The following is a 17,129-nucleotide window of genomic DNA, read 5'->3' as shown; positions in this document are numbered from 1 at the left end:
ATGTATATCAAATATACCTTTCACTTTGCCATCCTTCTTCTCCGCCAAATACTTGGGGCAGTTCCGCTTCCAGTGACCAGTCCCTTTGCAGTAGAAGCACTCGGTCTCAGGCTTAGGTCCAGACTTGGGCTTCTTCACTTGAGCAGCAACTTGCTTACTGTTCTTCTTGAAGTTCCCCTTCTTCCCTTTACCCTTTTTCTTGAAACTGGTGGTCTTGTTGACCATCAACACTTGATGCTCCTTCTTGATTTCTACCTCCGCAGCCTTTAGCATTGCGAAGAGCTCGGGAATTGTCTTATCCATCCCTTGCATATTATAGTTCATCGCGAAGCTCTTGTAGCTTGGTGGCAGTGATTGAAGAACTCTGTCAATGACACTATCATCAGGAAGATTAACTCCCAGTTGAGTCAAGTGGTTGTGGTACCTAGACATTCTGAGTATATGTTCACTGACAGAACCATTCTCCTCCATTTTGCAGCTGTAGAACTTATTGGAGACTTCATATCTCTCAATCCGGGCATTTGATTGAAATATTAACTTCAACTCCTGGAGCATCTCATATGCTCCATGACGTTCAAAACGTCGTTGAAGTCCCGGTTCTAAGCCGTAAAGCATGGCACACTGAACTATCGAGTAGTCATCAGCTTTGCTCTACCAGACGTTCATAACATCTGGCGTTACTCCTGCTGCGGGTTTGGCACCTAGTGGTGCTTCCAGGACGTAATTCTTCTGTGCAGCAATGAGGATAATCCTCAAGTTACAGACCCAGTCCGTGTAATTGCTACCATCATCTTTCAACTTACCTTTCTCTAGGAACACATTAAAATTCAACGGAACAACAGCACGGGCCATTTATCTACAACAACATAGACATGCAAAATACTATCAGGTACTAAGTTCATGATAAATTGAAGTTCAATTAATCATATTACTTAAGAACTCCCACTTAGATACACATCCCTCTAATCATCTAAGTGATCACATGATCCATATCAACTAAACCATGTCCGATCATCACGTGGGATGGAGTAGTTTTCAATGGTGAACATCACTATGTTGATCATATCTACTATATGATTCACGCTCGACCTTTCAGTCTCAGTGTTCCAGGCGATATCTGCATATGCTAGGCTCGTCAAGTTTAACCCGAGTATTCTGCATGTGCAAAACTGGCTTGCACCCGTTGTATGTGAACGTAGAGCTTATCACACCCGATCATCACATGGTGTCTCGGCATGACGAACTGTAGCAATGGTGCATACTTAGGGAGAACACTTATACCTTGAAATTTAGTGAGAGATCATCTTATAATGCTACCACCGAACTAAGCAAAATAAGATGCATAAAGGATAAACATCACATACAATCAATATAAGTGATATGATATGTCCATCATCATCTTGTGCCTTTGATCTCCATCTCCAAAGCACCGCCATGATCACCATCGTCACCTGCTTGACACCTTGATCTCCATCGAAGCATCGTTGTCGTCTTGGCAACTATTGCTTCTACGACTATCGCTACCGCTTAGTGATAAAGTAAAGCAATTACATGGCGATTGCATTTCATACAATAAAGCGACAACCATATGGCTCCTGCCATTTGCCGATAATTGTGTTACAAAACATGATCATCTCATACAATAATTTATATAATCACATCTTGACCATATCACATCACAACATGCCCTGCAAAAACAAGTTAGACGTCCTCTACTTTGTTGTTGCAAGTTTTACGTGGCTTCTATGGGCTTAGCAAGAATCGTTCTTACCTACGCATCAAAACCACAACGATTTTTCATCAAGTTTGCTGTTTTAACCTTCAACAAGGACCGGGCGTAGTCACACTCGATTCAACTAAAGTTGGAGAAACAGACACCCACTAGCCACCTGTGTGTGAAGCACGTCGGTAGAACCAGTCTAGCGTAAGCGTACGCGCAATGTCGGTCTGAGCCACTTCATCCAACAATACCGCCGAACCAAAGTATGACATGCTGGTAAGCAGTATGACTATTATCGCCCGCAACTCTTTGTGTTCTACTCGTGCATATAACATCTATGCATAGACCTGGCTCGGATGCCACTGTTGGGGAACACAGTAATTTCAAAAAAAATCCTACGCACACGCAAGATCCATCTAGGTGATGCATAGCAACGAGAGGAGAGAGTGTTATCCACGTACCCTCGTAGACCGAAAGCGAAAGCGTTATGACAACGCGGTTGATGTAGTCATACGTCTTCACGATTCGACCGATCCTAGCACTGAAGGTTCGGCACTTCCGCGATCTGCACACGTTCAGCTCGGTGACGTCCCGCGAACTCTAGATCCAGCTGAGGTCGAGGGAGAGTTTCGTCAGCACGACAGCGTGGTGACGGTGATGATGAAGTTACCGGCGCAGGGCTTCACCTAAGCACTGCAACGGTATGACCAAGGTGGAAATCTGTGGAGGGGGCATCGCACATGGCTAAACAATCAACTTGTGTGTCTATGGGGTGCCCCCCTCCCCCGTATATAAAGGAGTGGAGGAGGGGAGGGCCGGCCCTATCATGGCGCGCCCAAGGGGGGAGTCCTACTCCCAGTAGGAGTAGGTTTCCCCCCTTCCCTAGTTGGAGTAGGAGAAGAAGGAAGAGGGAGAAGGAGAGAAGGAAAGGGGGGCCGGCCCCCTCCCAATTCGGATTGGGCTTGGGGGGCACGCCCCCACCTTGGCCGCCTCCTCCTCTCTCCCACTAAGGCCCAATAAGGCCCATTGACGCCCCCGGGGGTTCCGGTAACCTCCCGGTACTCCGGAAAATGCCCGAACTCATCCGGAACCATTTCTATGTCCAAACATAGCCTCCCAATATATCGATCTTTATGTCTCGACCATTTCGAGACTCCTCGTCATGCCCGTGATCACATCCGGGACTCTGAACTACCTTCGGTACATCAAAACACATAAACTCATAATACCGATCGTCATCGAACGTTAAGCGTGCGGACCCTACGGGTTCGAGAACTATGTAGACATGATCGAGACTCATCTCCGGCCAATAACGAATAGCGGAACCTGGATGCTCATATTAGTTCCTACATATTCTACAAAGATCTTTATTGGTCAAACCGCATAACAACATATGTTGTTCCCCTTGTCATCGGTATGTTACTTGCCCGAGATTCGATCGTCGGTATCTCAATACCTAGTTCAATCACGTTATCGGCAAGTCTCTTTACTCGTTCCGTAATGCATCATCCCGTAACTAACTCATTAGTCACATTGCTTCCAAGGCTTATGGTGATGTGCATTACCGAGAGGGCCCAGAGATACCTCTCCGACAATCGGAGTGACAAATCCTAATCTCGATCTATGCCAACTCAACAAACACCATCGGAGACACCTGTAGAGCATCTTTATAATCACCCCGTTACATTGTGACGTTTGACAGCACACTCCGGTATTTGGGAGTTGCATAATCTCATAGTCATAGGAACATGTATAAGTTATGAAGAAAGCAATAGCAATAAACTAAACGATCATAGTGCTAAGCTAACAGATGGGTCAAGTCAATCACATCATTCTCTAATGATGTGGTCCCGTTCATCAAATGACAACTCATGTCTATGGTTAGGAAACTTAACCATCTTTGATTAACGAGCTAGTTAAGTAGAGGCATACTAGTGACAGTCAGTTTTGTCTATGTATTCACACATGTACTAAGTTTCCGGTCAATACAATTCTAGCATGAATAATAAACATTTATCATGATATAAGGAAATATAAATAACAACTTTATTATTGCCTCTAGGGCATATTTCCTTCATAGTCGCCTTGTGTTCAACATTAAAGTAGCACACTGCTTTTTTGGGGGGCGGGGAATGGTTTTTGTGATTGGTTGATTTTTAGTTATTGCCTAGATTTGCAGCACCAAGTTGTTATCCTTTTTGTAGTGTTCTTTAAAATTACTGTATGAAACATGGCGTTGCCTATATCCACCATCAAGTTGCGGTTTTTATCGCAACTATGAATAGAAGATGAGATATCTCTCACGAATAAGAGGCAACTTTTTATGAGTGTTTTTGATGTTTTAGCTAATGTGATGAAGATGAATATGTGAATTTTTTTGTGATGAGGAGTTTTTTATGTGCTTGTTTTATGTCATTTATTTTAGTTGCCACAAAATAATGAGTAGTTGCATAGTTTTCAACACCAAATCGCCTTTGCAAGCACTAGCATTCAGTAGTTGAGTTATCTCTGGGTAGGAGTAAATGGAGATCGTTCATCTCCAAATGACAGTGATGTTACCTCCAAATGTAAGTAGTATCATTGAGCAGTTGAGTTATAGGGCTTTGTATCTTTTTTCATTAACATGGTTTTTTTGTGTTTTCTTTTACAGAATGGCTCCAAAAAGCAAAAGGCCTGCGGAAAGAACTGATGGTGAAAATGAGGGAGAAGAAGTGGCAGCTCAATCAGCAAGGAGTAATGTTGGACGCAAGCGCGGGCGGACAAATCAGGATCATGTACGTGGTAGTCGGGCAGCGAAACAGGCCACCAATTCTGCCCGGCGTGGTCGGGCGGGGAAACGGGCCACCGATTCCGCCCCTCGTGATGAAGGAGGGAGAAATCCGAAACGTGCGAAGAAAGTCGCGGACGAGGTTTTTTTATGAAAAACTTGAAAGAAGGGAGGCATCCTTGAAATATGTAATGCTCAATTAGCATGCCATTTTCTTTTGTATATGCACTCCTATCATTTGATAAGCAGCAGAATAGCAGTGTACGAGTTGCCTAGTTTAGTACTAGCAGTTGCAGTTCAATATAGATCTAGTTGCTCAGTTTTTTAGCAAACAGAGCTTTGCTTTTTTTAATTATGGTGTGGTTTGCTTAGCTTAGTACAGTGAGTTGCTCAACTTAATATAGTGGGTTTCTCAATTTAATATAATTGCCGCTGCCTTTTTTAATGAGTTTTCCCGTTCAATTTTTTTGTATGCAGATTGGTAGCAGTGGGCCACCACCGAGGAACAGGGCATCACCTTCAAGACTCTTTGTCCTAAACAGTGGCCTCGATGATACACAAAAGGATGCCATCGGTGATATAAGCTTTGGGGTGTGCTTGATATCGGGACAAGAACAATGAAAGGAGATCTTGTGAAGTCTGTGATGAAGTGTTATGATCCAGAGTTGTCGCGGCTTGTTATCCTAGATAGGGGGAAGATCCCAGTTGATGCAGCAAGCGTAGAAAGAATCTAGGGTTTGCCAAGGGGGCAGAGGAAAGTTGCGTATGAAGTGGAGCCAGACATAGTTAGGTTGTTCAACGAGAAGTTCGACATCCCGACAGGGCCCGCTCCATCAGTGACCGAGTGGTGCAAAATGATAAATGATATGGGAGTTGCTACGGACGACAAGTTCTTAAGTGCCTGGCTGGTTGTTGTTTATAGCTGTTTCTTGCACCAATGACCAACTTGAAGGTGTCACCGCGCGCATACTCAGCTGCGTTGAATCCACGTGAGGTTGTGAATTCAAATGTTTGCCAGTTTGTCGTCGACCAACTTAGGCTTGCTTTCATGGGTTTTGGAGACAAGAATACTATATGTTGCTGGCTTTTTCACCTAGTGGTAAAATGATCTAGACCTCCGCCCCTCTTTTTTCGGTTCATTTCATGTTATATGTTTCGTGCTGAAGTTGGATAGGTCTTTTCGCAACTCACATGTGTTGTCTATTTTTTCGAAACAACTCCTCTACCTTGACTCGCTTGATGTGGACTACAGGACAGTCCATAAGGATTATGTGGATGAGAGGACGGCAACTGTTCTTCCAAGGGTCAAAGCATGGAATGAAGGTCTGATCAAAGCAGTAATTAAGAAGGACAGGATTAGGAAGGGTGTCTATGGAAAGCTGTGAGTAAGTGTTACTTTACTTTCTGAATAGAATTTTTTGTAGTTGCATGATTTTTTTTATGCAGTTGCCCACCTATAGGGATTGTGTTGCCTAATTTTAGGAGCTAGTTGCTTTGAAGCTAGTTTCATGACAGTTTTTTTTGCATGGAAATTTATATGGTAATCTTCCTCATTTTGTCTCCAAGTAGTCATACATGAAGCTAGTTTCATGACAGTTTTTAAGCAGCAGTTGCCAATAATTTATAGTTTTTTGTAGTTGCTCAATTTATCGGGGGGGGGGGGGGGGTTGCTATAGGTGCTGTAGTTTTTTGTGATGTCCATAACTGAAGTTGCCATCAATAGTGCTGGTATTGCCCTAAGTTAGGAGGCAGTTGCTCATCCATTCCCTCTTTTGAACTTTCTTGATCTTTTTGCTAACTGAGTTTATCATGTACATTTTTTACAACAAACTGCTCAAAGCCAAGTTCTCGAGGTGCGCAGAAGATAGTGTTTTTGGGAGCATGGATCACATCCAGAAGTTTGTTGCTGCGAGGCTTCCTCAAAACTACAACACCAATGTATTTCTTTGCTACCATGGTTTTGTTATTTTCATAAGAAACAGAGTGCTTTTTTTGTTCATCATTGTTGTTGTATAGACTGCTCATCTTTGAGTTTTGTATTTTTGTGTTTTGCAGAAACAAAGGAGGTTGTCAATGCTGGTCCACGATATGTGCTCTGAAATATCAGTCCAAATTGGGAGGTTTGTTCAAGGGGTGGGCAAGTTGAAACAGGAGAAGGTTGAACCAGCAGCCACAAGCGTTTCTAGGGTCGCAAGCGCACGTCAATCAGCACAGCAGATAAAGGCAGCGGCAAGTCCGAAACAGCAGAAGGTTGCAAAGCAAAAGAATACAAGGGGCAGTAGCAGTCGGTGCAAGGAGACACCTTTGGCATCCGATGACGAGGAGGAGGAATCTGACGATGAAGAATTTGAATCTTCAGAAGAAGAAGAAGAAGAAGAGGAGGAAGGGAAAGATGAGGATAGTCCTGAAGAGGAGAGTTCGGATCAGGACGGGGACAGCAATGATGACGACAACGACGATGATGACTATGATGATGATGTTCCGTCATACAGCAGCCCGTCAGTAGCCACAGAAACTGGTGATGATGATTCACAGCACATGGACGTTGACAACTCACAGTCGCCCCTTGCTGGTGAAGACGATGGTGAAGATGAGGAAGAGGACGATGAGGATGATGTTGAAGAGCAAGAGCAGGACAGGGAGGAGGATGATGAAGAGGAACGGGGCGGTGAAGAGGACAAAGAGAAGGAGAGAAATGTGGAAGAGGGCAATGAGAAAGAGAATGAACCAGAAAAGAAAGAGGGGAAATCGGAGGAGAAACAGGATGATGAAAAGAATGAAAAGGAGAAAAATATGAGGAAGACAGAGAGGATGAAGATGATGAGGCGGAGCAATATGGTGGGGGTGGGAAGAAGGGGGATGAAGATAAGGATGATGGCGGCACTGGCGGCAATGCTAGCACCGACCAGCTCAGCGGGGGAGGTGGTGATGATGAGGGAGGTGCCCAAAATCCAGGGTGGCGTGGGGGCAGTGATGACGATGAGGTGCCGCTTAGTACGATAATGGAGAAACTCAAGTGTACTGGCAAGGAAAAAAGTAAACTAGAGGAAACGATGTCCATCGAGAGCACACAAGGAAGCATCCAAAGCGCCGGCAGTTTTTTCAGAGCAGCTTCGTTAAGATGGACATGCGGAAGGAGCCGTTTGAGGTTTAGAGTGGGTCTGTCATTTTAGCTGCAGATGTGGTGAGGATTGGAGATACCCAGTACAGACAGAAACAGGTCATCCCCGAGACCCATGATATCCCTCTTTTCCCGATGCCCGCGATGCCAACTGAGGAAAAATTCTCCGGGATGGATTTGTGCCTTGAGACGATGGTAGATGAGTTGGAACTACCAAGTTTTGACCAAAAAGAGAAGGAAAAATCTTGCAAGAGGAGTTGGAGCGGCTGTCACGAGGAAGGTCAAGAAAGTGAGCCATAAGACAGTTAAGGCTTCTGTTATGTCTCCAAAAGCAAGCGAGGATGCGGCTGTTCAAAGTGCTGCAACTACGACAACCAGCCAGCAAGCTCCGACAGCTCAGAGGCCAACAGATGAAGCGGCAAGTCAGAAAGCCACATCACCAACAAAAAGCAAGGTTTACCAGAAAAGAGCAGCAAAGAAGCAAAACAGAGCAACTGATCATATTCTGCAAGCAACTGAACAGGAAAAACAAGCAACTACTGAATCAGCAAAGACTGGAACCAGAGCAACTGGTGCTACCTTTGAAGCAACTCCGCAAAAAACTCAGGCAAATAGAGTGAGCATGCAGGCAGCAACTACCCAGGAATCAGCAGCCCCTCCCACGCAAAGTACGGAGGCAACTGCTGTGCTTGAGAAAGCAACCCCTGAGCAGGAGCAAGCAACTGCCCACAAATCAATAGACAAGCCTCCAGTACTCCCCAACAAGCAAGCGTGCTCTGCAAAGGGGAAAGAAATCTCACTCCATGATATTAGGGACATCAACGAGCTGCTCAAGAAGTGTGTGAGCCCAGGTTCGACGCCACCGCTCGCGAGGAGTAATTCTGCTGGCACCATACCTGTAATACGGACATCAGCTGCCATCAATCTACCAGCAAACAGAGGAGCATGCGATTCAGGTGAAGAAGTACGATTGTTGCAAAGATCAAAGTCTGGGAGTGCTGTGTGGGATGATTACTGTCCAGCTCCACCTTTCGATCTTGGGATAGATGAGCCAGCAGGAATAACAGGCGAGGAGGGCAAGGCAGCAGAGGATAAGGGGGTGGCAAACGCACCTGCCACCGGTGACATTGAGTGGGGAATTGACTGGGGCAAGATGGATTTCGATGAAGTTGTCGAGGGGGCAATGAAAATGTTGTAGGACAGAGTGTGGGGCACGTGTCACCTGCTGGTTTCAATACACCAACCGAAGTTGCAAAAACTACCGCTGAGGGGGGATCATCGGGCAAAGGTGTAGCCAGCAGCTCGGAAGAGTCCGTTCCTGAGAAGTGCAAGAGGAGGATACTGAAAGCTCCACCATCACAAAGGTCACCATATGTGAATGTAGAGATGAGGAAGGATTTCACATGCAATGCAGAAACAAACAGAGTGTACGCGCTGGTTCTATTGCTTGGAGGAGGAGGAGGAGGGATGAGAAGGACGTCGCAGGGTGATGATACAACGTGTGTGTTTCTTCCAGTAGCCACTTTTTACCTGTTTTTTCTTTTTTGCATGCAATGATATCTCCTATTGTTATTTTTCTCAATAGAGTGTTTCTTTTTGTTCTACAGGGCGCATATCATAAACTATCGTGGTTACTTTTGCACAATCAAGGAGCTTGCTCAATCAATGAGGAAGGCAGGATGGATGAAGACACATGTCTTTGAGTTAGGGATTGAAGCAATCATGTACAATAGGCAGGAGGGGTCCAAGAAAATAATCATGCATGTTAGGTTTTTGGTAAGAGAAATAAAACCCACAGTTTTTTCCTTTTTTGTTTTGGGACTGAAGTTGTTTCGCTATCATCTCATTCTACATTTCTTCATAGACTTGGCTTCAAAGACTCGATCTCGATGTGAAGGAGTTGCATGACAGGTTCAAAGAATCAAACCGTTTGGATGAGCAATACATGGTATGCTCCATGTGTTTTACTAGTTGTCTCCTTTTTAAAAACATTTTTCAATTGTTTATAATCGTGTGTGTGTGTTAGTTGTCTAAATTTCTATGACATGTGACACATAATTAGGATGGCCTTAGGTACATGTACAAACCCCTCCTGCTGTGCATGTACACAACCACCCGTGTTGTGTGCCTACTATAATAGCCCCCTCAAGATATGAGTGAGCAGTATCTATCAGTTGGCTTTTCTTTACATATAAGTTGCCTGTTTTAGTTTGCATTGTTGCCTAAAAAGTGCATGGTTATAGTGACATTTTTTCTGCACAGGTTGAAAACCAAGAGCATTGTCTGTGCTTTGTTGTTCAGAAGTCAGTTTTTTTCTTTATTTTTGGTTTTTACATATCCGTCGCACTTACTCAAGTAAAGTTGCCCCTACCAACTCAGGGTTGCCTGAAATCACATCAGAAAGTTGGTGTTTTTCTGTTTTTTCTTAGATCATTTTTTTAGAAGCTGCTATCAGGAAATCATAGGAGTTGCTTGAAATCACATCATAAGTTGCTCATAAAAACCCACAGAGTTACCTGATAAGCCATTGCAGAAGCTTCATACACATGTCAGAAGTTTTTTGATGTTTTTTAGTGTTTTGAGAGCTATGTCAGAAGTTGCCTAAAATTCTAGAGAGTTGCCTAAAAATCATATCAGTTGTTGCTCCTAAAACCATATAGAGTTGCCCGAAAACATATCAGCAGTTGATGTCCTTTGTTATGCTGACATGGTTTTTTTTCTTGAAGGTTATGATTCATGTGCTTGAAAATTTAGACCCAGAGAACGCCAATGGTGCACACCACTACTGGCTACTCAACATCAATCAGAGGGACAAAAGGTTCGAAGTGTTTGACTCATGGAGGATGTTAAAGAAAAGCAAGAGGCTGGATGATGTTGCAAGGGCTATTGTAGCAGCAGTTCTTGTGCTGTGGGACAAATACTATCCAAAACAAGCAAAGACAATGGACAAGTTCCCACTTGTGGATATCGATGCACCAAATTAGACTGTATCGTAAGGACTAACCCACCTACATACATCTCGTTGTTATAAGACGTAGTTTTTGCCTTTTTTTTGCAAGTGCTTTCTTGACATTTGGTTTTTTTGCAGTGGTGACTGTAGCATATTTGCATTGATGAACGTGTTATTGTGGAACGGGGCGTGGCTCCCGAACTACGGACAAAGCGCCATACCAAACATCAGGAAGAAGATGACCATCTCCATGCTGAAGTGTGACCTGAACAAGATTCTATGGCAGGATATCCTCAAACCGGCCAACAAGTGAACGAATAAATAGGTACATTTTTTTCCTGATCAATGTGTTCCATTAGAGAATATCAAATGCGAATACTAATGTGTTCCATTAGAAAACTCACAAAAGTTTTGTCCCAAACCACCTATAACAAGTTTGCATAAATCACAAGCGTCCATAGGATTTGCAAGTTTATGAGTAAGGAATATAAGCACAAATGTCAAGCATCCACCCTCCACACAGTCTCCAATTTGTGAATTTAAAGCTAGGAAAACACATAAATTAAAACAAGTCCATGCAAATCATTCATAGTTGCTTTTTTTGAAACTGGCAGCTGCTTGATTTCCCTTCTACATTTGCTCAGAAACCAGACCACAATTGCTTCATCTACCAGGACACTATTGCTTTTTTTCTTACTTCAGCTAGTTTTGCAAGCCCAGGGGGTCCTTATCTTCATGTGGTAACGATCACAGCAGCTTCCCTAGGCATGTCGCAGTAGTGTGATCGATTGATTCACAAATGCTGCACTTGTTCTTTTTCTTAGGGTGTAGTTCCAGGGCTGATTTGAAGCGCCTGCTGCGGCTGCACCCTTTTCTGACTGAACGAGGTGGATCCATAGGAGCGGGGGCGGGAGGTTGGTTTGAACCACTTGGGGCATTTGATGCTTCCCTAGCCCGAGCCGCTTCTCGGGCTGCCTTTAGCCTCTTCTTCCTCAGTTTATTCAGCTTAGTAACCTCAGTATCTGCTGCTTTCATGTGCCTCCTAACTGCAGCGGCTGCCTCATCACTAGTCATTGCCTTCTTGGCTAGCTTTGCAAAATCCATTGTTAGAGTCACTTGCCGAACTTGGTTCTCTGACTCAGCGGGCAAGTCCTGCAGAGGGCCCTCGTTAGTTGGCGGTGGTGCACTTGGCACTGCATCTTGCGTCCAGCGGCGCTTGATGTAGTGTTTAGGTATCTCATTAACACCAAGGTGTGTGAAGATTTTTCAAGACATGGAAACAAAGCATGTCGTCCCTATGCCACTTGCAACATTCACAATCATAGATAGCTGGCTCTGGTCTCACCGGGACTAGGTACTTCCTTGAGCCATACCCTAGAACTTCTTCTGTATTGGGCTCAAGGTAATAGAAGTTGATTCCAGCGGGATGCACATCGTACTGGCCAATCATTTGAAACTCAGTTCTAAATTTCACATAGATGTCCCTAGTGTATGCTTTGTAGGCATGCCTCTCAATGGGGAAACGCGACCATCTTTGTGCGTCTAGATGCTTTGTCCGGTAGTCGTTCCCGCCCTCCCTCACGAGTATGTGTACCTGAATCTTCTCATATTGCTTGACGAAGTTGAGAATTGACTTGTGTGGGTTCACATAGTGCTTCAACACGGCATTGAACCCTTCGCTGTGTTGTGTTGACTGAAGGAAAGGGGAGAACCTGAATTTGAAGTAACACGGCACCCATGTAGCCCGGTCTTCATAGAGTTTCTCAAAGTGACCATGCATAAGACCTTCATATTTCAATTGAAGTGCAGCCCATTTCCTTTCAAATTCAGCCCGGGTGAAACTGAAGTCAATGCATTCATTGAAGTCTTTTACCAAATCCAGGTTCCTAGCCAACACAGGGCCAAGCTTCTCTTGTGCTTTCTTCATTATATGCCAACGGCAGCAACGGTGAATCATTGCCGGGAACTTCCTCTTGATAGATTGTGCCATAGCAACATCTTGGTCCATGATGATGTTGTTCGGAGCCAAACCATCCATTGCTTCTAGGAAAGCATCAAACAACCAGTCATAACTTGAGGCTAGTTCCTGCCGGACAAATCCACACCCAAGCATAATTGACTGCCCATGTCTGTTGATGCCAATGAAGGGGGCAAACGGCATATTGTACATGTTCGTGAGATAAGTTGCATCAAATGATACGCGATCATGATAAGCCTCCGCGTATGCTTTCCGTGCCGCACCATCCACCCAAAACAAGTTTTCTGTCCTGCCTTCCGCATCTGTCTTGCATTTACAGAAGAATCCTGGGTCATTTTCCATCACCTTGCAAAAGTAGTTTAGTGTTTCTTCAATGTGAATGTCTTTAGTTGGGGCATTGACCTTCGAACAGTGGTTATGGATGGCTTTAGCTGCGTACGGAACAATCAACTCTGAGCCGTAGTATGATGACATTAACATCATCATCTTTCCTGCCATAAAAAACAGAAACTTGTGTTTTTCAGGACTAACTAACCACAATGCAGCGAGCAACTTGTTTTTATAGAGAAAATAAAGTAACAATTATGCATAAGTAATGTTGGGGAACGTAGTAATTTCAAAAAAATTCCTACGCACACACAGGATCATGGTGATGCATAGCAACGAGAGGGGAGAGTGTGTCCATGTACCCTCGTAGACCGAAAGCGGAAGCGTTAGCACAACGCGGTTGATGTAGTCGTACGTCTTCACGATCCGACCGATCCAAGTACCGAACATACGGCACCTTCGAGTTCAGCACACGTTCAGCTTGATGACGTCCCGTGAACTCCGATCCAGCAGAGCTTCACGGGAGAGTTCCGTCAGCACGACGGCGTGGTGACGGTGATGATGTTGCTACCGACGCAGGGCTTCGCCTAAGCACCGCTACGATATGATCGAGGTGGAATATGGTGGAGGGGGGCACCGCACACGGCTAAGAGATCAAGAGATCAATTGTTGTGTCTATGGGGTGCCCCCCTCCTCTGTATATAAAGGGCGGGGGAGGAGAGGGTCGGCCTAGGGGAGAGGCGCGCCCAAGGGGGGCAATCCTACTCCAAGTAGGTTTGCCCCCCCCCCTTTCCTATTCCAAGTAGGAGAAGGGGGAAGGATGAGGTGGAGAGAAGAAAGGAGAAGGGGGCCGCGCGCCACCTCCTGGCCTCCCTCTCTCCTTTCCACTAAGGCCCATAAGGCCCAATAGCTTCCCGGGGGGGTTCCGGTAACCCCCGGTACTCCGATAAATGTCTGAAACCTCCCGGAACCATTTCGGTGTTCAAACATAGCCGTCCAATATATCGATCTTTACGTCTCGACCATTTCGAGACTCCTCGTCATGTCCGTGATCACATTCGGGACTCTGAACTACCTTCGGTACATCAAAGCACATAAACTCAAAATATAACCGTCATCGAACTTTAAGCGTGCGGACCCTATGGGTTTGAGAACTATGTAGACATGACCGAGACACGTCTCCGGTCAATAACCAATAGTGGAACCTGGATGCTCATATTGGCTCCCACATATTCTACGAAGATCTTTATCGGTCAAACCGCATAACAACATACGTTGTTCCCTTTGTCATCGGTATGTTACTTGCCCGAGATTCGATCGTCGGTATCTCAATACCTAGTTCAATCTCGTTGCTGGCAAGTCTCTTTACTCGTTCCGTAATACATCATCCCGCAACTAACTCATTAGTTGCAATGCTTGCAAGGCTTAAGTGATGTGCATTACCGAGTGGGCCCAGAGATACCTCTCCGACAATCGGAGTGAAAAATCCTAATCTCGAAATACGCCAATCCAACAAGTACCTTCGGAGACACCTGTAGAGCACCTTTATAATCACCCAGTTACGTTGTGATGTTTGATAGCACACAAAGTGTTCCTCCGGTAAACGGGAGTTGCATAATCTAATAGTCATAGGAACATGTATAAGTCATGAAGAAAGCAATAGCAACATACTAAACGATCAAGTGCTAAGCTAACGGAATGGATCAAGTCAATCACATCATTCTCCTAATGATGTGATCCCGTTAATCAAATGACAACTCATGTCTATGGCTAGGAAACATAACCATCTTTGATCAACGAGCTAGTCAAGTAGAGGCATACTAGTGACACTCTATTTGTCTATGTATTCACACATGTATCATGTTTCCGGTTAATACAATTCTAGCATGAATAATAAACATTTATCATGATATAAGGAAATAAATAATAACTTTATTATTGCCTCTAGGGCATATTTCCTTTAGTCTCCCACTTGCACTAGAGTCAATAATCTAGTTCACATCGCCATGTGATTTAACATCAATGGTTCACATCTTTATGTGGTTAACACCCATAGTTCACATCGACATGTGACCAACACCCAAAGGGTTTACTAGAGTCAGTAATCTAGTTCACATCGCTATGTGATTAACACCCAAAGAGTACTCAAGTGTGATCATGTTTTGCTTGTGAGATAATTTTAGTCAACGGGTCTGTCACATTCAGATCCGTAAGTATTTTGCAAATTTCTATGTTTACAATGCTCTGCACGGAGCTACTCTAGCTAATAGCTCCCACTTTCAATATGTATCTAGATCGAGACTTAGAGTCATCCAGATCGGTGTCAAAGCTTGCATCAACGTAACCGTTTACGATGAACCTTTTTGTCACCTCCATAATCAAGAAACATATCCTTATTCCACTAAGGATAATTTTGACCGCTGTCCAGTGATCTACTCCTAGATCACTATTGTACTCCCTTGCAAAAATCAGTGTAGGGTATACAATAGATCTGGTACACAGCATGGCATACTTTATAGAACCTATGGCTGAGGCATAGGGAATGACTTTCATTCTCTTTCTATCTTCTGCCGTGGTCGGGCTTTGAGTCTTACTCAATTTCACACCTTGTAACACAGGCAAGAACTCTTTCTTTGACTGTTCCATTTTGAACTACTTCAAAATCTTGTCAAGGTATGTACTCATTGAAAAAAAACTTATCAAGCGTCTTGATCTATCTCTATAGATCTTGATGCTCAATATGTAAGCAGCTTCACCGAAGTCTTTCTTTGAAAAAAAAACTCCTTTCAAACACTCCTTTATGCTTTGCAGAATAATTCTACATTATTTCCGATCAACAATATGTCATTCACATATACTTATCAGAAATGTTGTAGTGCTCCCACTCACTTTCTTGTAAATACAGGCTTCACCGCAAGTCTGTATAAAACTATATGCTTTGATCAACTTATCAAAGCGTCTATTCCAACTCCGAGATGCTTGCACCAGTCCATAGATGGATCGCTGGAGCTTGCATATTTTGTTAGCACCTTTAGGATTGACAAAACCTTCTGGTTGCATCATATACAACTCTTCTTTAATAAATCCATTAAGGAATTTAGTTTTGTTTATCCATTTGCCAGATTTCATAAAATGCGGCAATTGCTAACATGATTCGGACAGACTTAAGCATAGATACGAGTGAGAAACTCTCATCGTAGTCAACACCTTGAACTTGTCGAAAACCTTTTGCGACAATTCTAGCTTTGTAGATAGTAACACTACTATCAGCGTCCATCTTCCTCTTGAAGATCCATTTAATCTCAATGGCTCGCCAATCATTGGGCAAGTCAATCAAAGTCCATACTTTGTTCTCATACATGGATCCCATCTCAGATTTCATGGTCTCAAGCCATTTCGCGGAATCTGGGCTCATCATCGCTTCCTCATAGTTCGTAGGTTCGTCATGGTCAAGTAGCATGACCTCCAGAACAGGATTACCGTACCACTCTGGTGTGGATCTTACTCTGGTTGACCTATGAGGTTCAGTAGTAACTTGATCTGAAGTTTCATGATCATCATCATTAGCTTCCTTACTAATTGGTGTAGGTGTCACAGGAACCGGTTTCTGTGATGAACTACTTTCCAATAAGGGAGCAGGTACAATTACCTCATCAAGTTCTACTTTCCTCCCACTCACTTCTTTCGAGAGAAACTCCTTCTCTAGAAAGAATCCATTCTCAGCAACGAATATCTTGCCTTTGGATCTGTGATAGAAGGTGTACCCAACATTTTCTTTTGGGTATCCTATGAAGACGTACTTCTCCGATTTGGGTTTGAGCTTATCAGGTTGAAACTTTTTCACATAAGCACTGCAACCTCAAACTTTAAGAAACGACAGCTTAGGTTTCTTGCCAAACCATAGTTCATACGGTGTCGTCTCAATGGATTTAGATGGTGCCCTATTTAACGTGAATGTAGCTGTCTCTAATGCATAACCCCAAAACGATAGTGGTAGATCGGTAAGAGACATCATAGATCACACCATATCTAATAAAGTACGGTTACGACATTCGGACACACCATTACACTGTGGTGTTCCAGGTGGCGTGAGTAGTGAAACTATTTCACATTGTTTTAACTGAAGGCCAAACTCGTAACTCAAATATTTTACTTCTGTGATCATATCGTAGAAACTTTTATTTTTGTTACGATGATTCTCCACTTCACTCTGAAATTCTTTGAACTTTTCAAATGTTTCAGACTTGTGTTTCATCAAGTAGATAT

The 17,129-nt window shown here is 43.8% G+C and overlaps 1 protein-coding gene across 1 annotated transcript; it reads right to left on the bottom strand.

Moving 5' to 3' along the window:
• Nucleotides 1-11,798: 11,798 nt before the first annotated feature.
• On the bottom strand, nucleotides 11,799-13,022 carry LOC109768546 (protein FAR1-RELATED SEQUENCE 5-like). The gene has a single exon (XM_020327281.2). It carries the CDS (start codon nucleotides 13,020-13,022, stop codon nucleotides 11,799-11,801), a length of 1,224 nt encoding a protein of 407 aa, XP_020182870.2.
• Between the last annotated feature and the right edge of the window lie 4,107 nt (nucleotides 13,023-17,129).

This window comes from Aegilops tauschii, chromosome 4, assembly GCF_002575655.3.
Source record: "Aegilops tauschii subsp. strangulata cultivar AL8/78 chromosome 4, Aet v6.0, whole genome shotgun sequence".
NCBI lineage: Eukaryota > Viridiplantae > Streptophyta > Magnoliopsida > Poales > Poaceae > Aegilops > Aegilops tauschii.
The sequence above is the reverse complement of the archived record's forward strand: the minus strand, read 5'-3'. Positions and strand labels throughout refer to the sequence as shown.

Excerpts from the sequence above, each read along its gene's own strand:
- LOC109768546 (XM_020327281.2), bottom strand. The coding sequence starts at position 13,022 with ATGATGATGTTAATGTCATCATACTACGGCTCAGAGTTGATTGTTCCG.